The sequence below is a fragment of the Varanus komodoensis genome, unplaced genomic scaffold (genome assembly GCF_004798865.1).
Source record: "Varanus komodoensis strain SLA01 unplaced genomic scaffold, ASM479886v1 scaffold9, whole genome shotgun sequence".
Lineage (NCBI taxonomy): Eukaryota > Metazoa > Chordata > Lepidosauria > Squamata > Varanidae > Varanus > Varanus komodoensis.
Genome location: NW_025336598.1, coordinates 328,890 through 354,463, shown reverse-complemented (window position 1 = coordinate 354,463; position 25,574 = coordinate 328,890). Strand labels below are relative to the sequence as shown.

Here is a 25,574-nt window from a genome sequence, read left to right as displayed (position 1 = left end):
TAAGCACCCCCCCCTTACTCCAGTTGTGTTAGCTTGGCAAACAAGATATTTAAATTTGTATGTTTAAATACAAATGATCTTGTATTCATGCCAGTTTCTTCAAAATGTTATTCCTAAAGAAGACGAATTCCTCCCAATAATGGATCTAGAAACACCAACTCTACAGAAGCCTGGTTAGAAAAAGGCAAGCCATTATGTAATGATGCTTCCTTTCTGTAACTTGCCAGAAGACCATGCACAGAGCATTTCTGTGACCCAGTGGCCAGGCTATGGGCCAAAGGCCTCTGGGTAGCCTTAGCAATAGCTTTGGGGCTGCTGAAAGCAGCTCCTGATTTAGGCTGTGAGTGTTTAAAGCTTTAGATCAGTTAATCAGTGAAAGCTTTGCATGGCTAAGGCTGCAGATCAGTTAGTCAGTTAAAGATAAATTAAGACACTTAGATGCTTGGAAAGTAACACCTAGCATAGCCACCAATGTCAAGGGGAAGCAGTTATCAGAAAACCTTCACTAACTCTAACCACAAACTAGGTCTGGGAGACATCTAACAAGACCCCAAATCTCACAAGAAACAATTCTTATAAAATACCAGCAAAACACCTACCCACAGGACTGCACTGATGACTTTCTAAAGGTGTCATGACATGGGAGGCCAAAAATGGCCAATCTGGAACAGGAGAGCACCTGGACATGCATGGTTTAAGCTACTTGCTCATCCATAACCTATAAAGACCATGCCCACACCTTTGCTTTTTGTCAGCTCTGCTTTTGGGCATGAGCCATGCTGCTGATCTCTTTTGCATGCGAAATAAACAGTTTAAGTTTCTACTGGGCGTTGCTTCCCTTTTTCCTGATAATTGAGACCCTCTGGGAAAAATACCAAGGGCATTTTTGAAACAGCTTGATCAGCTGGGAGTATGGGATAAATGTCACAACCAACAAACCTACATAAAAAGGCCAGCAGTTAGTTCAGTTTTGAAGATCTTTTGAGCATCAAATAGGACCCTCAGTCAAGTAGAGCATTCATACCCAATGAATGGCTTCCTTGTAGATTCATTTTCAGTGAGACTAGAATATAGCAGCTTGTGTCCCAGTACTGGAAAAATCTGTCCGTTTTTGCAATCTGGTTACAAAGCACACAATATAGCCTCTAGTTCCCAAGATACTGCTAGCTGTAACCAGATATTTCAGTTTTTCCCCCCTTCCTTTTTACATAGAAGTTGAAGGAGGAAACAAAGAATACTGTAGCTTATTACATGCACCTTGTAGTTGTGGGGGATCCCAGAAGCATCTCCCACATTACAAAGAAAGAAACCTACAAGCCTAGGTTAAAGCTATGCCTAGTTCAAGCAAGCATGTACCCAGCACCAGAGTACATGCACAGTGTTTCAGGAGAACATTACTAGCACCTCCTTTGCCCTAGGGCCCATCTCAGGGTGTGGGTTAGGCCAGGAGTCCCAATCATTTCAGATCTGTGGACAAATTTGGAAATTTAGGCTAAATATGAGCCAACAATACAATGCAGAAGCCAAAAGGGCAAATGCTATTTTGGGATGCATTAACAGAAGTATTACTTCCAAATTCTGAGAAATAATAGTCCCCCTGTAGGTCTCATTAGTCAGACCTCACCTGGAATACTGTGTCCAATTCTGGGCACCAAGATATAAGAATGATGCAGAAAAATGAGAAAGGGTCCAGCGGAGGGCAACAAAAATGATCCAAGGTTTGGAAACACTGCCCTATGAGGAGAGTCAGAGAACTGGGCATGTTCAGCCTTGAGAAGAGAAGGCTGAGGGGGGACATGATATCACTCTATAAGCACCTCAAAGGCTCTTAGAAAGAGGAAGGTAAGGATTTGTTCTTGCTGATACAAGCGTGTAGGACATGGAATAATCAAGCTGCGACAACCCAGATTCAGTCTAGATATCAGGAAAAGGTTCCTCACTGTCAGAGCAATATGACAGTGGAACCAGCTGCCCAGAAAAGTGGTGGGCTCTCCTACACTAGACCTTCAGAAAGAAACTGGAAGGCCACCTGAGTGGGATGGTATAACTTGGTGTTCTGCAACAGCAGGCAGTTGAACACAATGGCCTTCCTGGCGCCTGCCCTGCCCTTTCCTTCTAAAACAGGAGAAAAGTTGGAACCATGAGGGATACCACATGCCAAAGGTCAAGGTGTTGGTTGAGCATAAGTCCTCCAGTACAAGCTTCTAAAATCATCCCTCCAAAAAGTACCAGAACCACCATATAACAGCCACTTTTCACATAGGCAGCTCATGGTTGATGTCATTAAAAACGACAAAAACATCTAGCACAACAAACATAAGATGGCTCACCAAAGCAGTCCCTGTCCCATAACCAGGCCTAAAGTCTGGTTCACTAATCCAGAAATCCCAGGAGCTGAGTAGCCACCATACACTCTACTACTTTGCTTGAGAATGGACTATTGGACAGTCCTGGGGTTATCCAGGACAGTGGGTGTGTGGGCAGTGTATTTTAAATGAAAGTCACTATCTTAGGCAGGATAGAAGCATATCCTGATTAAGCAACCTAGCTAAAAGTAAGCTAGATGCGATGTGCACATGTCTCTACAACATGTCCCTCACCCAGGCAAAGAAGACAGAGGGAGTGGGCATCAGATGGGGGCAACCTCCTATTGCAGGAGGCATATCTCCTGAAAGCCACTGCCAATGCAATTGCACAGATGCAAAACAAGGCAGGAAAGACATAGAAGAAAAAAGATAGGGAAGATCACAGGCAACATGGGAGGGGCAAGGAGTGGTGGATATGAAAGTGGATAAAAATCTAACTTTCTGTGGATTTTTTAAAAGAGTTGAAAAGATGGGTTGTCGAAGAGAAATGAGTGAAGGAAGGATTGTTTTTCATAGAAAGAGAGGACCCCAGAGGAGATATACTCAATGGAGAAAAAAACTGGGGGTTGTCTTTCTCTTCCAGCAAGAATACTAGAAGGAAGTACCTCAGGTAGTAAGGGAGCTACAGTAATCTTACGAATAGACTTTGCAAGACACCCCATCCAGGTCCATTACCCTTCTTAATCATTGACACACCATGAAAAGAAAGGATTTCTTAAAACAAGTAGATATGTGGTCTTAAATCTTTATTAAGTATCAAATATTTCTCCAACATAAATTATATTCCAATTGCAAGCCTGAAAGCAAGACATACGTTTAGAGACAAACCCCTTATGTACAGTTGTTGGACTTGAGCTTAACAAATATAGTTAAACCTTTTCAACAGTAAATTCTGTTTAAGCTTTTATAAACATAAAAAATAAAAATGAATGACATCAGTACTAAACCAAGCATTTAAAAAACAAATATATAACTTCAGAAATGCCTTTCAGAATGCTGACGTTAATAAAGGGAGAGTCCTTGAATGCAGGGGATGAAGCAGGCTGAAATTGCTTTAGACCATTTCCTGGTTTCTGCGAATAGCACAGCAAAGGATCATGCTGAAAATCATACCAAAAATCTGAAAAAGAAACATACACACACAATTGGCAAAGTTTCCTCATGAAAATTATAAATGACATTCAATATTTAGTTCTGGATGTAGCTGTGACCTAAAACTGTATGTAGTCATGCCAGTAAAGGTTTGTTATCAGTCCAGTGCATTTTTAGAATTTATTCAGTCCCAGCTTATACAGAAAAACTTTAGTGATTCATACTGCAGGGCTCATTTGCAAAGTGGAGTGGAGCAAGTAAATAGCTCTAATTCAATACAATGGTAACTAATGCCACCATAAAATTTCACATAGCATTCCATATCAACATTCATAATGAATTTTAATTTGTATTTAATTACAATGCATTGCATCCTTAGCCCTTATGAGAAAAGCTTTATTTATTTAAATGCCTAGAAAGGAACAGTGAGGACAGATTACCAAGTCAGGGCCAACCCACTTGTCAGGCAATGTAGCATATGATCGCTATTTTACATGTTTGTATAAATTAAAGTGTCACATTCATCATTGTGCAACATGAATCCATAAACCAATCCTTATGGAAGGGCCATAACCTACCATCACTACACCAACACCAATGCCCACTGCTCCAATCACATTCAGCTTTGTAGTGAAGAAATCCTCAATAACTTGAGGGCATGCCTGGAAGAGAAATTAATCTTCAGAACTTCTGCATGCAGGAACACTAATGAGATAGAGATTGCTAGCTTCTGATTAACTCCAGATTCAGTGAGTTCCTGTCCTAACCGCAAAAGACAGGCAGAGGCTCATTCCTCACATCATATGAAGCTCTGAAGCACCTCAAAAGACGCCTCTCCAAATCAGGAAATGGACAGGGCTTGTGGAAACCACAAATTCTGGAGGCAAAACCTGGGCAGCTCTGTAGCACCAGATCTGACTGCCTAAGAGACGTGTTTATCTTGGGAGTAAGTGGTGATGAAGCAGAGAATGAGGAAGACATTTTGTTCTGTTAGACTATTACACAGTGCTGTTAGCAAAGAACGACTGTGAAACCTACATTGTGACAGTCTCCTCCTCCTTCAAGCTCCAACTCAAAAACAATGCCTTTCATGTAGGGTTTTGACTAAGATTTCCAACAAGAAGAAACTGCATTTGTTCATATTTCCAGTCCCTCATTATTCTGGCTCCCTTTCCCTCTTCTTCCCTTCTGTCTGGCTGTTGAAATTTAGTCTGAAAGTCAGGGCAGAGGCTTATTATTGCTTCATCATGACTACAGAGGTATATAGCCAAAAAGATATTACACAAAAAGGGTGAACCACCCTAGATCAAGACAGGAAGGTTAAGCTGAAGATGCAGTTCCATTCAAGACTTTGGTATCCTACAAGCAAGCTTAAGGCAAAGCCCAGTGAACTAGGTTTGAGAGCACACTCCTATTTTGATATCCATAAATATTTGAACTTGAATGTTTATGGTCATCCAGTGCTGAGTGGGAGACATGGAAATTTTTGTGCACTGAGCTATTTTGCTCATCTAGTTGGAGTGTTTTGGATGGAGAAAGAAGGCTGGAGAGGCATCAGAGTAACTCACATCATGGTCTCTCTAGTCTCATCTCCTTCCTGTCACTCCCCATCTGAGAATACTTTCCTGACGTTCAAGTACATCGGATATAGTTCCCTCCATGCCAGCTATGAGTGGGAGGGGACAGAGCTCAGATTCTCAGCTCTGAATCAAAGCACTCAGATCTGGGAATCTGGAATATCCTCTGGCGCATCAAACACTATCTAGGGACTATCAGATTGTTCCTTAAATTTCTTACACTCAAACCAGTGGGACTTAAATTTAGAGTCAGTCACATTGTGCCCCAAGTTCATTCAAGTACCATATCCCCAGGCTTCAATGAGAGCTGAAGGAAGGTCTTAACTCATATTTTCCTTTCTCATGGAATAGCCATTTCTTCTCTTCACCTCATCCATCCTACTGAAAAGTTGTTCACTAATATGGTCAGCTAAGGCTTACATTTGCACCTCTTCAGCTTTCAGATATAATGGTTCAAAGAGCTGTCTACTTTGTGTAAAGAAGTCCACAACTCCTCACTTGTTGGAATGTTCCAATGTTGGAAGAAATGTCTTTTACCTTAAACATAAAATAGGTTTCTTAGCCATTTGAGCTTCCTTTATAGTTCATATAAAGTAATTCTTAATATGAAGCAAAAGCAATCTCAGAAGTAACTGAGTGAGATTGAGTAAACACCTTCTTTGGTATGAGTGTAAGGCAACAGCAGTTTCAGGGTAATGGTGTCTTCTCTGAGGTGGATGTTGGGAAACAAATTCGGGAAGCAGAAGAATCTTTCTTTAATGTCAGAGGTGGGCAACAGCCATTTAAGGGATAGGTATACAAGGGGGACTGAGCCAGCACCTCTTTAGGATAACTGTAAGGTGAAAGCCATCTGGAAGAAGACAATACTTTTTTTGTGGTTTCCACCTTCTATCTCTTAACCCATATGTACTAAACACAGCTTGTGAGCATGAACTCAGTTAATCTCTAATATTCCCTGGAACAGGCACATGAAGGCTCAACTCACCACCAGGCTCAACTCACCACCAGTTGAGTGGGGTCTAGATCCTGATTCCAAGCTAAGGGGATCTTCTCAAGGGCTAAATGAATTTGAGGCATGCAAACTACTGATAGCACCATGATCAGATTAGTTCAAACCAAAATATTCATTTACACTTTTCAGTACAATACAGTTCCTACATACCTGCACAGCCTGTTTGGGACAAGTGTCTGACAACGCTGCTTCTAGGGTTCCCGCATAGCCACAACAGTTTAGCTACAGCAGAAAGAATATTAGATATTTTGAAATGCAACTTTCATGCTGACATGTTCATCCTAGAAACATATACCATTGCCCAGCTAGCATTGAACCTGCTGGTTTCCATTCTTACCTCCAATCCTTGGCTTGGGGTTATCCCCTCACAAGTTCCCTACTGTCTTATCAGGACTTAAGTAAAAGCCAGAAAAAGATGGGGGGTGGGCAGGCTGCAGTGGTTGAAAGAACCACTCATGATTAACCAAGCCCCTTCATCTTGGGTAGCAGCTATTCAAGAGGATAAAAGTCACTCCTAACAGGGAGGTAGGGATGGGTTTGTACTCTTAGATCATTGTGACAGATGCTTGCAGTGTGATAAGCCAACACAATTCTTGTAACTGCCTCACCAATTGCCTCATTTTATCACAGTTTGTTCAAACTTAAGGTCCCATTTAATGCTCTCACTCTTCTCCATGGCACTACTCCAAGGGTTAACCATTCACTGGGGATATATATCTTGGTCTAAGGGAAGCTGGAGGGAGTGAAGGGAAGATGACAATTCTTCTTTAAAACACAATTTTGTGATCCACCATCTACTAACTGTGGGTCTCTTGCTAATTCTAATGAGATAAAGGATGCTAACCCTTTATAGCTGGCTGACTAAATGATATACAATCTTGACGGTATGGTGGACTGTATTCATACAACCATGTCACTTGAAGGCAAATAATATTGTTGTGGTGTTCTGAAGAATTATCTGTCCACTATTTTGTTCCCCCAGTCTGCCAGGTTCCAGAAAACTATACTAAAAAGGGCCTAGTGAGTTTGTGCTCTTAACTGTGACTCAGAGGCTCTAAAATTTAGGAAGGACCTGCAATTAATTAAAAACTCTAAATTTTCTTGGTGGTTTCCTCTTTTGAAAACAGAACATTACAGAGTTAGCTATCTGTCCAGATTGAGACTATTCTCTTTGAGAAACACATTTATTGAGTTGCAGTTTCAAGTTATGCCAACCATAGTTTTGGATGGATGATATAACAAGGTGCCTTTTGAACATGGATTATGTGCTTGTGGTTTATATCAAGTGGAAGACAACATTAATTACATGTTAATCTGTCTTCTATATACTGACCCCAGAGATTCCTGAAACCCTTTCTATCATATGGATAAAGGAATGCTTGGCAGAACCACATACAGTTGGTCTGTTTGCTCTGGCAGCAAAAAAGATCAGGAAGAGAGAGAATTAAACAAAATTGCTATAAACTGCATTGGGGATTCAGTGTTAAGCTAAAGGCGAACTTATGTTCATAGTATAGTTTAATCCTTTTATATTTTACACTGTTTGAAATTTTGCATTTGTTATGTGCATATATTTGATTTGTTCGCCATAGTTTTTGGCTAGTACAAAAAACTTTGGTTGACACACCTTTAAAACATCAAGTACCCTATATTTTGTGGTATGCATGTTGTTCCCACAAACCATTTAAAAATTAAAATCAAGGCTTTTAGTCTTTGCTGTCCTCACTGGATCAGTGGAGATCAGGCAACCCCACTGCAACAGACTCACACAGTTCTTCCTCCCCACTTTTTATTTTACTTGAATGTTTCCTTCCTTCCTAACTGTAAACTGTGTTTAAGTTTGGATGATAAGCATAGTATGTTTTATGCAACTCTGAACAGACTAGCATCAACTGTAGACAGTATTAAGAAGGGGAAATGAAAGGAGGAACAGGGCACAATCCATCTCTTAATTATGGTGTGAGGAGGTAGAGGGGCTCACCCATTTTCTTGGGACATTCAACAGAGCAGGGCCAAAGACAACAGGGTATGGCTGGGAATCTGCTTAGGCAGAACAATGCATGGGACTGCAATGGCCGGGAGATGTGGGCGAGTGCGCAGCTGTGCGAGATTGCCGGCCAAGGAAGGAACAATTGGGTTGGGTGGAGTGGTGCGCAAGAGAGGGTATAAAAAGGAAGCAGAAGGGGAGGAGAGAGAGAGAGAGAGAGGCAGAGAGAGACAGAAGAGAGGCGCAAAGAAAGAAAGGTGCATGGAGTTTGTGATGGGAAAGAAGAGGGCCAGGAGAGAAGAGGGCCAGAGCAGGCAAGGGCTGGGCATGCACAGCCGTGGAAGGTGTAAACGGCAATAGAGAGGCCTGATGAGTGCAATGGCTTCCTTGTGTCTTTCCTCATGGAAATAAGGGAACAAGGCATCTTTACTGTGCCCCTCCCTCCTAATGCAGTCACAATGGTGGAGAGTGTGGGCAGGGCAGCAGGGGTGGACACAGGTGATTCCCACTGCCCCAGCTGGCTCCTGGATGGCTTGGTGGGCTGAGCAGCAAAGGCTCCAGGCCCAGGAGCAGCAGCACCTGTTGCAGCAATTAGCTACACAACAGATGCAACTGATGGAGCAAGTCTTCAACACACAGCTCCAGAATGAAAGTTTCTTGCTCCAGCAAGTGCTGGGAGGACAACAAGGTCTTCAAGATGAAACCATAGTAGGGCAGACAGGAGGAAAAGGCCCAGGTCACATCCGGATCGCTAAGATGACCGCAGAAGATGACCCTGAAGCCTTTCTAAATACATTTGAAAGGGTTGCACTGGCTGCCAAGTGGCCCAAAGACCAGTGGGCCTTCATCCTAACTCCTTGTCTCACAGGTCCTGCCCAAGAAGCGGTGGACACACTTACTCCAGAAGCTGCAGGCCAATATGATTTAGTGAAGGCAACCATTCAAGGGATCTTGAATGTCTCTGTAGAGACCTATAGGCGGTGGATGAGAGGGGTTGTATTTACAACTGGCACATCTCCCAGGGCTTTGGGACAGAAGATTAATGCTAATGGACTGAGATGGTTGAAGCCAGCAGTCCACAGCACTGAGCAGGTAGCTGAGCTGGTTCTGCTGGAATAGTTTGTAACCATCCTTCCTGCCCCAGCCAGAAACTGGGTTAGGTGTCAGAGATCTGAAACCCTAGAAAATGCCATCATGCTTATGGAGACCTTTGCGGCCGCTGAAGAGCCAGATGAAGGGGATAGGCTGGGTCCACCCTGGCAAAAAGGCCAGAGACAGAGAGCACCTGTGGGTTGTGGTGGCAGAAGTCCAGAGAGGTCAAGAGCAGCTGAACCAGCACCCACTGGAAGGGGCATGAGGGGCAAGAATGTCACCCCACTGGAAGTGCATGCACCTGCCCCCCTACCCCAGCATCTCCACACCTTACAAATGGGAAAGGAAGAGGGTCCCACTGAAGCCAGTGTGTTTTACTTGTAGCAAGGAGGGGCATTTCCGGTGGGACTGTCCATTGATGGGAGTGTGACTTTGTGGAAGCCTGGTGGTCTGCACCGGTGAGTGCCGCCCCTCAGCAAGCTTGGCTGGTTCAGGCCAGGGTGGATAAGAAGGAGGTTGAGGACTTGGTAGGCATAGGCTGTGGTCGCACCCTGATTAGACAAGCCCGGGGCAGCCCCTTGGCCAATATACTACAGGTTAAGTGTATACATGGGGATGTTAAGCCTTACTCAACCAGGTGGGCCAAGGTGGAGGTAAGGGGGAAGGTACAACTATGTAAAGTAGGAGTTGTCCCTAGTTTAGTTTATGGCTTGATAACTGGAAGTGATTGGCCCCATTTTGAAGATCTGGTAAGGGAGGTGAGCTTGGAGGTTGTCTTGGCAGGGGAGGAAGAAGACATAGGCCTTGCAGCTCTGTGTACCTCTCACAAGTGACTAGTCCTCCTCCAGCAAAATGATGCCTCCCTTGTCCATGCCCTGACGCAAGTCTAGGACCACTCAGAAACAGGAGAGGGTGCAAGATGTGGTCCCCACTTTGAGATTACAGGGGGGTTGTTGTACAGGGTCGTACCTGCACAGGAAGGCCACGAAGAACTGAGACAGCTGGTGATACCCGAACCCCTTAGGTTAGCGGTCCTACAACTGGCCCACAAGCTGCCTACCACCAGCCACCTAGCTGTGGAGAAAACCACAGACAGGCTAGTCCAGAGGTTCTACGGGCCAGGGGTATATGCCCAGGCCAAGTAGTACTGTTTGTCCTGTCCTGAATTCCAGAAGACTCAGAGGAAAGGAGCCTCTGCAGGGTCCTTGATACCAGTGCCAGTCATAGGGGAGCCTTTCAAAAGGATTGGGGTGGACCTGGTAAGGCCCTTGGAGAGGTCAGCCTGAGGACACCAATATATACTGGTGGTGATTGACTATGTGACCTGATGCCCAGAAGCCGTTCCTCTAAGAAGTACCTCAGCTTGGGTTATAGCCTAGGAATTGATGGGTTTTTTTTGCCAGGGTGGGCTTCCCCAAGATTTTGACAGATCAAGCCACTAATTTCATGAGCCAGGTGATGAGGCAGATGTGGGCCCTGTTGAAGATAAGACCCCTAGACACAATGGTATATCATCCACAGTCCAATGGTCTAGTGGAACAGTTTAATCAGGCTCTTAAGCAGTTGCTTAAAAAGTTTGTGTCAACCTATCCATGCCAATGGCATGTTCTGTTGGGGTCCTTGATGTCTGCAATAAGGGAGGTGCCTCAAGCCTCTTTAGGGTTCTCACCTTTCAAGTTGCTATACAGGCGGCAGCCCTGGGGAATTCTGGATCTGGTCAAGGAGCACTGGGAAGCCTCAACCCCAGAGCTCACTTCCACCCTCCAGTATGTGCTGGATATGAGAAGGCAATTCACTGACCTAGCTCAGCAGGCTGAGAGTAATTTGAGGCAGGCCCAAGGAGAGCAGTGCTATTATTATGATCAGCAAGTCCAACCCCGGACATTTCAACCAGGCCAGCATGTTCTCCTGCTCCTACCCACAGGAGGAGGCAAGTTGTTTGCACAGTGGCAGGGACCCTATGAGGTCATTAGAAGGGTGGAGGCAGTAGACTATGAGATAAGTCTCACTGATAAGAAGCACTTGACCCAGATTTACCATGTAAATCTACTCAAAGCCTGGAAAGAAAGAGTTACAGCTACCAGGCAGATTGCACAGCCAAGGGACCCAAGACTCTTTATATCTACCCTGGAAAGTTATCCCTTGATCCCCAACTAACACTAGCTCAGGTAGCACAAATCCAGACCTTGGAGGTGGAATTTGCTGGGGTATTCTGACCAGGGCACCCGAGAGTCGTAGCCCATCATATCCAAACAGTCCCTGGGGCCATTGTCAGAGTACCAACACAGTCCTATCCTCCTCAACTGAAGCAAGTGATAATAGAGGAGGTAAGATGGATGCTTCAATTAGGGGTCATCAAAAAATCGGTGAGCAGTTGGAGAAGTCAGCTGGCCATAGTCCCCAAGCCTTATCAGAGTGTCTACTTCTGCATCAATTTCAGAAAAGTCAGTGCAACATCAAAGTTCGATGCCTACCTCATGCCCCAAATAGATGGGTGGCTGGATCCTTTGAGGCAGGCCCATTTCCTTTCCACCTTAGATCTCACCAAGGGATATTGGCAAATTCCATTAACTAAAGAGTCCAAGGAAAACGTAGCCTTTGCCACCCCTGTAGGGCTATTTCAATTTAAATATATGCCCTTTGGGTTGCATGGGGCCGCAGCAACCTTTCAGTAGCTTATGGACAAAGTGTTGGGGCATTTGTCCCATTGTGCAGCTGCCTATATCGACGATATTGTGATATTCAGTCACACTTGAGAGGACTACCTCTAGCAAGTATTAGAGGCTTTAAGACGGGCTGGGTTGACAGCTAATCCAGGCAAGGATTAGACAGCTAATCCAGCTGTAGAACAGCTCGACAGGGGGTGCAGTATTTGGGGTACATCATAGGACACGGTCAGATACGGCCTATGGTAGATAAGGTGGAGAAATTAAGCCAGTGGCCATGGCCTCGCACAAAAAAGGAAATGAACAGTTTCTAGGGCTTGCCAGTTACTATCGGTGATTCATTCCCCATTTCTCCTCCAAAGCAGCCCCCTTGACAGCTGCAGTTAAGAAAAGGCAGAGCCGTACCCTAGTGTGGTCCAGGGAAATGGAGCAGGCTTTTGAAGACTTGAGAACCTGCCTCCTCAGTCAGCCTGTTTTACGGTCGCTAGATTTCTCCTAGCCTTTTACTCTACAAACTAATGCTTCAACTGTGGGCTTGGGGGCAGTTCTGACATGGAGAAGGGGAGATCAAGCATCCAGTACTCTACTTAAGCTGTAAGCTGGAGCCATGAGAGCTCCAATACTTCATGATAGAAAGGCTCTAGCCATCAAATGGGCTGTTCTGGCCCTGAGACACTATCTCTGGGGTGCCCCATTCACGTTGGTCACTGACCATGCTCCGCTACAATGGCTGAGTAGGATGAAGGATGACAATCCTCGCCTTACCCATTGGTATTTAGTGTTACATCTGTATGCCTTAACAGTCAAACATAGACATGGTGCCCAACATGCTAATGCTGATTTCATTTCCCACCAGGGTCCCTGCCCCTTACATGGAGATGGTGAACCCCTCTTGAAGGGGGGGTATGTGAGGAGGTAGAGGTGCTCACCCATTTTCCTGGGACATTCAATGGAGCAGGGCCAAAGACAACAAGGCGTGGCTGGGAATCTGCTTGGGCAGAACACACAGGACTGCAACAGCCAGGAGATGTGGGTGAGTGCCCAGCTGTGCGAGATTGCCAGCCGGGGAAGGAACAGCTGAGTTGGGTGTAGCGGTGTGTGAGAGGAGGGTATGAAGAGGAAGCAGAGAAAGGGAAGGGGGGAGAGGAGAGAGAGGGAGAAAGGCAGAGAGAGATGGAAGAGAGGTGCAAAGGAAGAGAGGTGTGGGGAGTTTGTGACGGGCTGGCTTGGCTGCCACTCGCAGACAGGCAAATGCAAGTAGCGAGGGGAAACCTAGTGAGGAAGAGACACAGCTCTCCATTGCTGCAGGGGCGATGCCATTCATTGCCATAGAAACAGGAGAGAAGGCCAGAGCAGGCAAGGGTTGGGTGCTTCAGGATGCACAGCCGTGGAAAGTGTAAATGGCAATAAAGAGGTCTGGTGAGTGCAATGGCTTCCTTGTGGCTTTCCTCATAGAAATAAGGAAACAAGGTGTCTTTAGCATCCCATTCCCTCCTAATACAGTCACATATGGCTAAATAGACCTTTTATTTTCCTGGCATTTTAATTGTCAAATAATATTATTGAATTTTATATGAGTTTTTTTATCTATATGGTCATTGATGTGCTATATTTGGCTTTTTTCTTGGACTATGTATTATTATTACCATTCATTGTTATGCTCCAATGAAGTTACCCACCCTGTAATATACTGTATGTTTTTGGATTGTTTCGATTTGAACACTTTTCTGAAAGCTGTTGCTAATTGAGTGGTTTATAAAAAGTCATAAATAAATACATAAATAATCCTGAAAGGTTACATAAAGACACAAAAGTAGAAGGGCTGACTTACTGCAAACTGAATGGCTTTCAAAGTTTCTTTGACAGAAGGCTCATGTCTTCTTTCGTAAGTGGCCTTATAGAAATTATTCACGTCATCAACAATCTAAACAAAATAAAAGATAATAATCCAGCCCAATAATGACAAAAAACTTGCTTTAGTTACTTAGGATGAGAGCCAATGCCTGTTAAGACAGAAAAACTCCTACAATTCCCAGTATTTCCTAGTCATCCAAGTCCTGCCGTTCCCAGTACTCTGCAACTAGTTTGCTCAAAGCTGTAGGATGTCTTCTGTCTCAACATGCAGCAGATTGCACTCTTTGTGACAAAGGAGAGAGAAGGAATAAAATACTTTGCATGCAGGAAGGAAGTGAAGTTTTTTGGATAATCTCTGATGGGAAAAAAATGTCTACGCTTCTCAGGCCCTTTAGTATGACATTAGAATACTTAACCTATGGTTAAGGACTGGTCATGAACAAGAATGTGAAACCGTGGTATCAACTGGGGTTGTTTAATCTGTTTTGAATGTTACAACTGTCTTGAACCAAACTATAGATAAAGCAATTACCCTGCTTGTCTAGCCTCTCAACTACAAGGTTGAGAAAAAAGGTTGGTGGGGCTGACTCAACAGCATGCATTCTTTAGGAAAGTAGCTTTGAGTTTAAATGTCCAAGAACTTCTATGTAAGCTTAAAACAGTCCAGGATGGGATCATGTCAGAAGCTGGAACCATAGTCTACCAAATTGTCCAAGTTGGGGTTGCCAAGTTGGGGTTGTTCTCTCTCTGAACTGATTTTCTAGCTTGGAAATGTTCCTACTTTGAACTGTAATGAAGACTGCACTGGCCAGGGAGTCTTTAACAGTTCCAACTAGCCTTGATCATTCATGGCCTAGTCACTTCCAGGTTTTGTTACTGTAATACCATCTCTTTTCATCTCTTGAAAAGGAATCTGGATATTTCAGTGGCCAGAATGCTATGCCCAGACTTGTGCCTGTAACCCACCCAGGGAGACACGTGGCTAAAGGGGCAGGCTAAAACTCAATCAATCAATAGCAAATTTGATAAAATTAAGCCCTTTTTGTGCAGGTTTTAACAAATTTCCTCTCCTAAGGCTTAGCTGCTGGAAGCAGGAGTTATATGCTCCAATGTGCTGACATTTCTTTGCAATTTTGGCCGTACCACATTTGTCTGCAGTCCTGACCACTAATGGGGCATGGCCTCCAAGTGTTTTTCTAAAATTGAATCTGACCCTTGAGTTGACAGATGTTCCCCATCTTTGCTTGACTGAAACCCAGTGGACAAGCTGTCACAGTTCTTTATGGCATACTAAAGGCAACTTTAGAAAGTAACTTCAAAATTTACAAAAGTTGACCTACTTTTGATCTGTTTGCAAATCCCCAGATGGCAGCAGCTACTTCAAGTGCAAAGATCAAGAGAAGGAAGGTAAAAAACTAGAGAAGATTGAGAGAAAGGTCACAGATAAACACACCTGACAAATGTAGATGACTTTATAAACATGAGATGATAGTTCTATAGTTAGTGCTTTGAAATGTTCAACATGTTTTGTATAGTTTAGCTCAGTTATTTGTGCAAGAACCACACTGTAAGGCAGACCAATATTATCATCTTCATATTGCACACAGGTGGGCCAAGAACAATAGCAAGTTATATAAGGTCACCTAGAAACTTCAAGTAGCTATCTCAAAGGATGGCTTCCCATCTAGGATACTCATACAGCCTAATCCTATCCACACCGGTTTTCAGTTTTGCATAACTATAGAGCTCGTGATACCAAAATCACAGATGCTGTGTCTGAAGTATCTTTTTATAAGCATTAGAATTTTGAGGTTTATAATGATGGAATTGACATTTTTGTGTATTTATTTGTACCCCACCTTTTTCCTGCAAGGATATGGAAATGTTCCCCTTTAATACACATGCCACAGAGGCACTTGCTATGAAAGTACCAGTAGAAAGTACTACCATGGCTGTACCACCTTGGAAGTTGTCATTATCATACAATATAATAAAAACTACACTTTCTCCTGTGGACAGTTCACACATTAGAATGAGCTTCAATGTATGTAGGAATGAGTTCCATGATAAACACATGAAAAGCTTATTGTTAAGTTATTCTAGCTTCTTCAACTGAGGACTAGTTCTAAAGGAATAGATATTTTCTGATTCCTTGTTCTCTAAGTGGAATAAAGCAGACATTAAAGAATGACACACCCTAGTCTTAATTATCCCTGTTTTAGAAACTGGTCTTCAGAGTCAATACTTACCAAGCCAAGCATGCACTGAGATTCCTGTATTGCTCCACAACATCCCAGGAAGCCAACAAGCATTATGAGTGCACCAGCTCCAATTAGAATGTAAACCCCTGAAGTGATGTTAGAAAAGAATGAAAGTTTACTCTGTGCTAATAAGGTGTCACATTTTATGAAGGTTGAGTTAACATAAAGGCTATCAGCTACACAGTGGCTAATATGATTCTTCTTGTTTCTGGCACCTGATGTGGCCTAATAAAAACACTTGAGACCAAAAACCAAACCTAGAAGCAATGTTTCAGAACAAGCTTTTATAATCTGGCAGATTCTGTTAGTGAAGAACAAAAAAAAGGTGGGGGGAGGTCTCCCCACTCCACGGCATCTGACTACACACAGGTGCAGCATTATGGTAAGCATGCAACATGAGATACTTCAATATGGTGGGAGCTTTTGCTCCACTCCTTCAGTGCCTGAACTCTCACAAACATACAGTGCATCAAACGGTCATGAGGTTTGCTCCTATGATAAGGGGTATAGATCTGGGAGGCTAGTGCAATTTCTCCATCAACAATCCATGCCACTGTGTATGTTCACTGTCACCAGTGCAAATGCAGGAAAATGAAGCTAGCTGCTAAGCCACATAATCCTCTCAGCCAGAAGCTCAGTTGAGAAGAACCTGTGTTTACCTACTTGCCCACACAGACACTACCCTCCTGACCCAAATAACTACCACAAATTCACAAGTTGGCAGCCCAACTGTACAACTCCTGGAGTTTAAGAACAAGCACTTGAATGCATGCATCAAGGAAAAACTTAGATTTGATTTTTTTTATTAATAGATATATGCCATGGTATGATTTTTATTATAATCAGTACGTTTGGAGACAAATTAAAAGCAAAAAGTACGACTGTGGCAATCATTTTGAAGCTTATATATGTGTCAAACTGTTACAGTGACCATTCATTAACAAGCAGCCCACCATTAGTAAGTCAACTAACACAATGAGATAAAAACTATTATCTGGATTGAGGAAAAGGGTGATAGAGCTGCACTTCTTGAAAAGCTACATTCTCTGGTTTCATGCCAAAATTTGTTTGAACTGCCTTTGTTCAAGAACTGCCACTTGTAATAGATCTGTAATAGAGTATCCTGCAAGTTGAAAATGTCCTCTCTTTCCCTAATATTGCCTTTTATAATACTTGATGTGTGTCAGTTTATTCTTTTGCACGGATCAGGAACAGGAAACATTTGGACTAGATCTGGGCAATTTTAGGTGGTCCAGTGGCTCTTTATGTTCCATGTCCCCAGACACACTCTTGCTCCTCCACTCGATGGAATTCTGCAGGCTGTTGGTAGCTCACCCTCCTCCACTCCAGCAATTTCTTGTTGATTTCAGCAACAGACCACTACAGAACTCTACAATGGCTAGATTTAGCTTGAACAGAAGATGAGTTTGACTATTGTAGCACTCTGTAGTGATTTGTCACTGACTTTCAGCAACCAACTGGTCTAGCTGTTGGTTAGTATGGCTCTCTATCTGCCTTCATAAATTTGGCTTGTGGGGGGTGGCATGGAGCTGCAGAAATGGTTTCCCACTACTGGTATAAAGACTGGCTGGTTGATCCATTTAAGCCCTGAAGGAGAAACTCATCTCTTGTAGTGCAACACTGAGCCACAGAAATGAATAAGCCTGCTATCTTCTAGCCTCTAGTCATGTGAATAGTAGCTGTTGGATGAAAGTATCAATTTTCAATCTTTTCTCTTAAGCAGAGGATTAGATTCAGCATCATGTTAGTGGACTTCTACCTGCACAACAGGACTTTCCCATTTTTTTATCTGCCCTGCAGCCTCCATGCACCTCAAATCTGTCCATGCAGATTTGGCAGGGGGATGGGACTACAAGGGAGGGGAAATCTGTTTCACTAAGAGTTTCCTTTCTGTCAGTGGGTGACCAGCCCTGGACTGATCCCAGACTATAGGTGGGTTTTCACATCAGAAGTCAGTGGCTTGCTTGCCCCATGGAATATGATATGCCCAACAGACAATTGGCTCTGGAGCCACCTTTCCTCATCAGACCTTGTACAGGTACCTTAAGAGAAATCATGGTAGCTCCAAGGTTCTCCCCACTCCCTGAAGGTCCCACAGACCATTTTGTGCACCCCTCAGCTTTTTCTAAGATTGCTGAATGTAGGCTGTCAAGCCTTCTCTTGCTATCCCAGTGGAGGCATCAATAAGGTGCCTGTCCAAGGACCCAGTCTGCCCTGGAGGCACTGCCTATGGCCTCCCCCCTTAGAAAATAGAGCAATTACTGGTGCAAGTAACTGCATTTATACTTTTTTAATCCCAAATTGCTCTGCTTATGCAAAGGAGGCATGACTTTGGCATGTGCTAATTCTGTGTACCTCTCCACTGGTCTTTCCCCTAAATTTTGCCTGTGGAGTTTACAACCTGGTGTTCATGGCAAAATGGAAGTAACACACTGGACATCTGATCACTCCTCCAAAATCCCAGGGGTCCTGCCAGAAAGGGGTGTCCTCTAAAACACTCCCTTTGTCTGGATTTTTTGCAGCAGGATATGTGTGCCCCTAGGTTATCCACACTTGGAAAACTGAAAGATTCAGCTGCTAAAAGATGCTTCTTCTCCATGTTTTTTTTTCAAATGCCCATAAAGTTTTTAGGCAAGTGTGCACTCCCCACACTAAATAAATAAATAAATCCAACTTTGTAGTACTTTCAAAACCCACTTTATCAGCATTTAAAAAAAATAAGAGGAATCAGGACACTTGCAAAACTAAAGACTTGCTCTGTTTGTGCAATTGTGAGTGTAGTTATTTGCATACATAATTGGTCTATTTTTTTTCTTTGAAAGAATAGACTATTACATGTAGCTCCTCCAAGGAACCACTGTGAGTTTCCTTGGAATGATAACTTGTGGATGCTCCCACTGGGGTAGCAAAAGAGGCACTGAAGTATATTGACTTTTTCTATTGACTCTTACCATTTTGGGGATATATTCCATGTGCCCTGTTTCAAGGTAGAGACCTACAAACGCCCCATCCTGCACAAAAACATCATACTTCAGCAGTTGTTTACAACTTATATGACTCTGTAGTTCTCACATGATGTACCTGTATAGAATGATGTATGATTTTCATCATGGTCAAAAACATCTTTTGTCTGCGAATCAAACCGAAGCCATAATCCAATTGCAAGGACAGCTGTCCCTGCAAGCTGTGAAGAGAAGGAAAAGGGTAGACATTTTAAACTATGCATTCTGTGTTTTAATATTTCATATCAAGTGCATTTTGTTCAGCCTTCAATACAGATATTGACTTGGTTTTGTGGTCAGTGGCTTCCAAATTCTGTTCCCAAGATCCTTGTGGTGCTTTGAAAGCTGATAGAAGTTTCTCAATCAGATAAAATTCCCTGAAAATAATAGTTTTACGTGCTGCTGCACTAGAATCTGGCAAGAAGGGCATGAAGGTGATAGATGACTATGCTGCGTGGACTCTATTAAAGTTATTACAGATTTAAGGTCTGTAAACCTTTTTGAGATGTAGTGATAAGAATGCAGAATTCTATGGCAATTCCACAATTTCAGCATGGTGGAATATGGAAAAAACAAGAAAATATTGCCAGTGCCGGCATACCCTTCTTTGTTTCACAGGACATGTTCATCATTTCTCTGTTGGCACATCCTATCTCAAATTTGGAAATTTTTCCAGGAAGTAACTGCTCCTAATTTACCATAAAATGGTGCAGTTAGCAATGCTAGGAGTTATACCATGTAGAACACATGTCAGCCAGTGACTGAGTTTAATGTTCCCACAAGTGAATTGTTATCAGAATCTACAAATATCTAAGTGACCATTTTTGCCTAATGTTTGAGGCTTTGTACCAAGCCTTTTATAGTTCAAATTCTACAGCAGAGCTAGGGAACATCTGTCAGCTTGAAGGTCTGATTTTGGAGACACTCCAATCTTTGGAGACACTCCCCCAAGGACTATATTCCAGTAGTGGAGATGGCAAAAAATAAAATATTAAAAACTTTAGTGCTTAAATGTCTCCCTGCCCATAAATAAACCTCAGGTGAGGCATTTCAGTGTTTTAGAATGGGGAAAAAAACTGGGAAAAGCCAGAAAATGACTGGGGCTTTGGGAAAAGGGGGCATGGCCAGCTGGAAAACCTTGGTGAGCCAGACAGGTGTACAAGGAGGGCTGTATTTGGTGCATGGGCCTGAGGTCTCCCATCCTGCTGTACAGAAGTTGAACTACAGAGAAGCAGAGGCTGTAGACATTGCAGCTGTAGTGCAATGGCAGCAACTCCATATAACATGCAAGTAGAGATGAGCTGTTGTGCTGCTGTGTCCAGTCCTGAAGCAGGGTGAACTAGAGCAAGGAGCCTCTATGAGAGGGCTCCCAACACAATTTCAGATCCTTGTAATCAGGGGCTAGGCCTAGCAAGGGAATCCCTACTCTCCTGCCTCAAGTATTCAACACCTGAGTTTTATTTTTATCAGAACAAGGCTGTGAACACAACGAAACACTCATAAGCCCTGCTAGCAGGTTTTCACTCAGTTCTAGTTACCATTTGCTACTATTCAGCATATGCCAGAAAAAGGAATGAATGTCTTCAAAGGCTTTCCCCTTCAAGTAGATAGATAGCCTCTTCTTCCTTCTCTTAGAGCAGGGGTCCAGAGCTGCACGTGGCTCTTGAATCCCTCTGCTGTGGCTCTGTCGCTCAAAACACACGCTGGCACAGTCGCCGATCTGCGACCTGTGCTGGAACGGCCGCCAATCTGCAACCCACGCTGATTTACTGAGCTTTTCCCCCCGGTATGCCAACCATGAATGAACTGAAGAAAAGTTTCTGAAGAAAACCGAACATTTAATGGCACGTGGGTAGATTAATTTGCTTTTACTGTTGATGAACTTACGGGGTTTGCTGTTTAATGCATGCAGCCCTTTAGCACTGACTTTGACTCTGCAGGAAGCTGGTCTCCTATTCAAAATATATGAAAGGAGTCCTACTAGTTTATAATGTAAGATTAAAAATAACAGTTTTTAGTGACTGAACAAGAGCTGCAGCTAAATCATAATGAAGATATAGATCTACTTCCTTGTTTTAAGAAGAGTCTTATAAAAATTCCAGCAACATTATTGCATTGGGAGAGGGATGTTTGTTCAATATTTCACCAGACACCAGGTCTCAAACAGACATTGAGTATTTTATTTGAAAGTAACTGTCAACCCAGCATCTTTTTTTTCGGAGTTCAAAATGTTTTTGCTGCATGCAGAAATAAAAATTTGTTTTCTCTGTAGCAGTTCATTGATTTCATAAATGCAACACAATATAGTTTTTTTATACATAGCATAAAGGTAAAAAATGATATATGCAGTGTGATCTTCATTTTAGATGTCAAAAGGGTTTTGCGGCTCCTACTGTTTTCTTTTCTGTGGGAAGTGGGTCCAAATGGTTCTTGCCGACCCCTGTCTTAGAGGAAGGACAGTGTTTGTTAAAGGAAGTGACCCCATTTTTATTTATTTCATTTTTATACTGCCCTAGCCAAAGGCTCTTTGGGAGGTTAACAAAAGTTAAAAAACATAAAAAGGGAGGAAAACAACATATGAAACAATAAAACAGTAAAATCACAGCAACTGCCATCAGTGCAGAGGTATAACAGCTGTACAAAATAAAATGCAGTATTAAACCAAGATTACAAATGAACTGTTAAAATCTGTTACACATTAGCTAAGAGGTTTTAACTCTAGGAAAAAAAACACTCAAGAGGTGACTTTTGAAATAGCCAATTTCCCAAATACTGACAGCTCATTTTGTAGAGACTTTCCAGTTTTGCCAAAATAATTTCACCTTTGCTCCACATACCAGATTTTGTTTTCCTAATAGCCATATAAAAATTTCCATTATTTCCACTGTCTAAGTTTGTTTCAGGAAGTTCCCCATTGCTGGATAAGCTTGATCACAAATGGAAAGCTATGACACAGATCAGACAGGCAAGCTGCCTAGGCATGGGAGAAGTAACAGAAGAGCTGCTGCAATTGCTTTGACATGTATCACTTCCCAGAAACAATTAACTCATTACTCATAATGAGTCAGGCTGGGAGTAGGAGCATTTCTGTGGGAGAAGGAGCCCTTGGTTGGGTCTTCCCACAGTGAGGTCAGCTGAACACCCTGCCCGGCCTTGCCTGTAGCCCCTGCTTTCAGATGGCACAGGGTCCATAAGTGCCACACCAGCAATCAAGGTGGAGGTAACTGAGGCCTGTTGTTCATTCCTTCCCAATGCTGCTTGCAGCTTTCCTTGTTCCCACCTTTCACCACTGCTTCTGCATAGCAGTGGTAGTGGCAATAGGCAGCATCCAGCCACTTGGGCTTGCTTCCTCATGAGTAGCCAAGCATTTTTAGACATTCTGATTTAGCATCTAGACTGTGCAATTGAATATCTCTGTGTTTAAATACTGCACTGGACTGCAAGTTATCAGGTTCAACTGCCTTAGTAGGGCAGTAACTGTAAAAGGACATGCTCAATTACTCTTCCTTGGCCCATGGAATGCAGTCAAAAAAATCACAAGGGTTTCACTCAGAAAGTAAAACAAAGATCAAAGGTTAAGTGGCATAAAGGAGTGTTCTCAGCCAGTCTCCCACCAGTGTGACATTTCTTTCTGCATTTCTCCTCCTTTTCTTTGTCATGAGTAGGGCTTGAACAATTCTGCTGCTGCAAGCATGTCTACCAGAACCAATGTCACTTGAAACACTAGATAACTTGCTGGAAGGTCAGTCTATGTAGAGTCCATTCCTAATTGCTGTTCCACTCCACCAGTCTGTTGCAGGGTTGTCTCTTCCTACCAGGTGTTCAGCACTGACACATAGAAAGTGCTGGTCGACCTACCTTGAAAATCACACACAATATCTGATATGAGTGCTCCCCTATGTGTTTATGTAGGGTTTTGCTGAGAAGTTGTCAATTTGAATCATAACATGCTGACCTCATACCATCTCTTGAACATCCTGGCAGTGCCAGTTTGGAGCCTTTGAGTGCTAATGGACTGCCATTCCTTTGTGTCACTGAGTGTTCACATGGTCTTGTGTCATACACACTCTCTAATATGTTCAAATCCATGTAGGCTGGTGTATATTAACAATCTGTTGTCATTCTCAAGATTCTCTCCTTTGATAAGCCTGCCTCAACCAAGAATTCCCTCAATCTAACTGGGATTCAGAAACTCCTGTGTGCTTGTTGTTGAGCTACGTCATATTGAAAAGGCAAGAGAAGAAGCTGTCACAATCTCTTGATACCATTATGCCCAGGAGGAGGACAAGTAACATGTAGAGTGCTCAGGCCATGTAGTTCACTTCCAAAGTCAAACATGACAACTTCATCTGTTGCTTCTTTGATAGGCATATTTGGAACTGATGGGAGTCTATTTGAATACCAAGGTGAACCAGAGACCATGCCAATTGTACATGGCTCTCTTCCAGATACACTACAAAATTTCCTAAGGAAATCCAAGATGTTCCATGACTACAGGAGACTTAAGATATCATCTAAGTAAACATAGAAGAATATTTTTGTAGGCATATATTCAACTAGGACTACCAGGTTTTTGTAAATGCCTGTAAGGCTGCTGTGAAACCTAGCAGGGAAACTGGTCATTTAAAAAACAAAAGTTTCTTCAAGGTGAGCTAGGAAAGAATGGATGGAGTTGGAAGATAGGCTTGCTAGCCCCAGTGTAAACCAAGCAGACTGTCAAAGAAGGGACAACAAATGTATTTCCCTTTTTTACAAGTCTGCCCACTCACAGAGAATGTTGCCTCACAAGTTAGTGTAGGTGTTGAACACAAAACTTTAGCGGGTTGTGCAAGAAGCAATATTTTAGCTATGCAGATGATCTGCCCAACTTTCTGAGGGATACAGGTGACTTTGGGGCAGCACTGTGGGGTGGAAATTTTCCAATACTATATTTTTCAATAAAAAATCCATACAATGTATATCTATATTTATCAAAATTTTGTCTGGCTATCAATCAAGTTCATGTTAGATGGACTAAATACAGAATATGAATTTAAGTAAGTTTTTCTTCTAAGGCAAACATTGACAGTTGGCCATTACTAAATTCTTCAATAACAAACTGAAAGAATGCTAAAACTGAAACTAAGACTACAACAACTTCAGAGAAGTGCTTCATTTCTTTTCTTGAACTCAGGAATTCAGAAGCATTTACTTAAGATTTGTTAGTGCTTGTGGTTACTTTGAGCAAATTTATAATGCCAAAACACAAGATGACCATTGTATGACAGCTGGTAAATGTAAGTATTATGAGCAGCATTATGTTTATGCTAACTAAGCAACAGTAATGAGACGCCTTCAACAAAATGTACACACTGTCTTGAAGAAATGTAAGATACATACAGGAAACTATTTCAAATGAATGAGTAAATTCATTATTTAGAGCATCTGACCATTTCCTACCTTTTCTGGAAAACGCACATCAATGTTTTAGGGGTTCGGAAAGCATTTAATTATCACAAGATTTAGTTGAAAGTGCTGATGACATTCTCTTCAGAGAACAACAATGCAAGTGACTTTTCAAGCACATTCAAAGGAAAACAATGAAACAAGCCAACTGCTCCCATCTCTCTATTTATATTTGCTTGGCTGAATAAAGTTGGTTGCTACTTTCAAAAAAGTACCAGTAAGCTAAGGCTAGATCCTACAAGTAAGTGACAAAATGTAACATAAGGAAGCCCTTGTAGAGTGAATAGAATTAATAAAATATATAGGGTAGTATCCAAGGGGACCAATTCTTTCGTGCAAGTGGTACCTACTGCTCATGCAATGGAAATTTAATATTTCACAAAGCAAGGCTCAGAACAAGCAGAAATACTTCCTTCCTGATTAGGGAAGGTCAGAGGAGCTTTGTTATGTGAGCTCCATTGATCGCCCCCATTCTGGAAATTAACAATTTCCATTCACTTGTAGGTACTATGTTACCATATTTTTCTGTCTATAAGTCGCCCCCATGTATAGGACACCCCCCACTTTTCCTATCGATCGCCAGCGAACAAGCTGCTGCGCGTGCGGGCTGCCCCGCCGCCCCCTGCACGCGCCGTCTTGCTCCGCACCGCTCCACTGCCCCTCCCACATGTCAGTTCCCCCCCCCCAAGCGCACCCGTGGTTCTCCTCTTCAACCCCTGTGTAGAAGATGCACCTCCATTTTTAGCTAAATGTTTTTTTTAAAAGGTAGCATCTTATACTAGGAAAAATACGGTAAGTCCTCAGTCCCCATTGTGCAAGTGCTGTGTCCAGATGGCAACTGTGCAACATTGGTTATTGCTCACAATCTCTACGATAGTTACATTGATAGCAGATATTCCTCTCTGCCCAGGAAACTGTACCACTATGTAGGTGGCACAGGATCTTTAACAGCATCTTCAAACGGTATTCTGTCAGAAAACCCACCTCCACCCCCATTCTTTGGCTCATGCAGAGGACTTGCTGAGAAAGGCTGGCAGAGTACATACACAAGGAAGCCATGGTTTGCAAACCTCTGCTGGATGCACCTTTTCATCTGCTGTACTCCTTGTTATTCTGCAAAGTCTGTTTTATATCAGGTTTTAAACTATGGACTGTTTAAGAATTTATCTTTATTCTCTCTCTCTTCCACCCTCCCTCCA

General features: G+C 42.8%; 1 protein-coding gene across 1 annotated transcript in view; it reads right to left on the bottom strand.

The window, feature by feature from the left end:
• Positions 1 to 3,095: 3,095 nt before the first annotated feature.
• The window catches only part of CD9 (CD9 molecule), a 37,277-nt gene continuing 14,798 nt past the window's right edge, over positions 3,096 to 25,574 (bottom strand). Inside the window, exons 2-8 of the mRNA XM_044417920.1 lie at positions 19,010 to 19,112; positions 15,896 to 15,993; positions 14,987 to 15,061; positions 13,624 to 13,716; positions 6,198 to 6,269; positions 4,037 to 4,120; positions 3,096 to 3,486 (exon numbers count right to left, since the gene is read on the bottom strand). Coding sequence (XP_044273855.1) covers positions 3,421 to 3,486; positions 4,037 to 4,120; positions 6,198 to 6,269; positions 13,624 to 13,716; positions 14,987 to 15,061; positions 15,896 to 15,993; positions 19,010 to 19,112 — 591 coding nt within the window. The 3' untranslated portion in view covers positions 3,096 to 3,420. The remainder of the gene's footprint in view (positions 3,487 to 4,036; positions 4,121 to 6,197; positions 6,270 to 13,623; positions 13,717 to 14,986; positions 15,062 to 15,895; positions 15,994 to 19,009; positions 19,113 to 25,574) is intronic.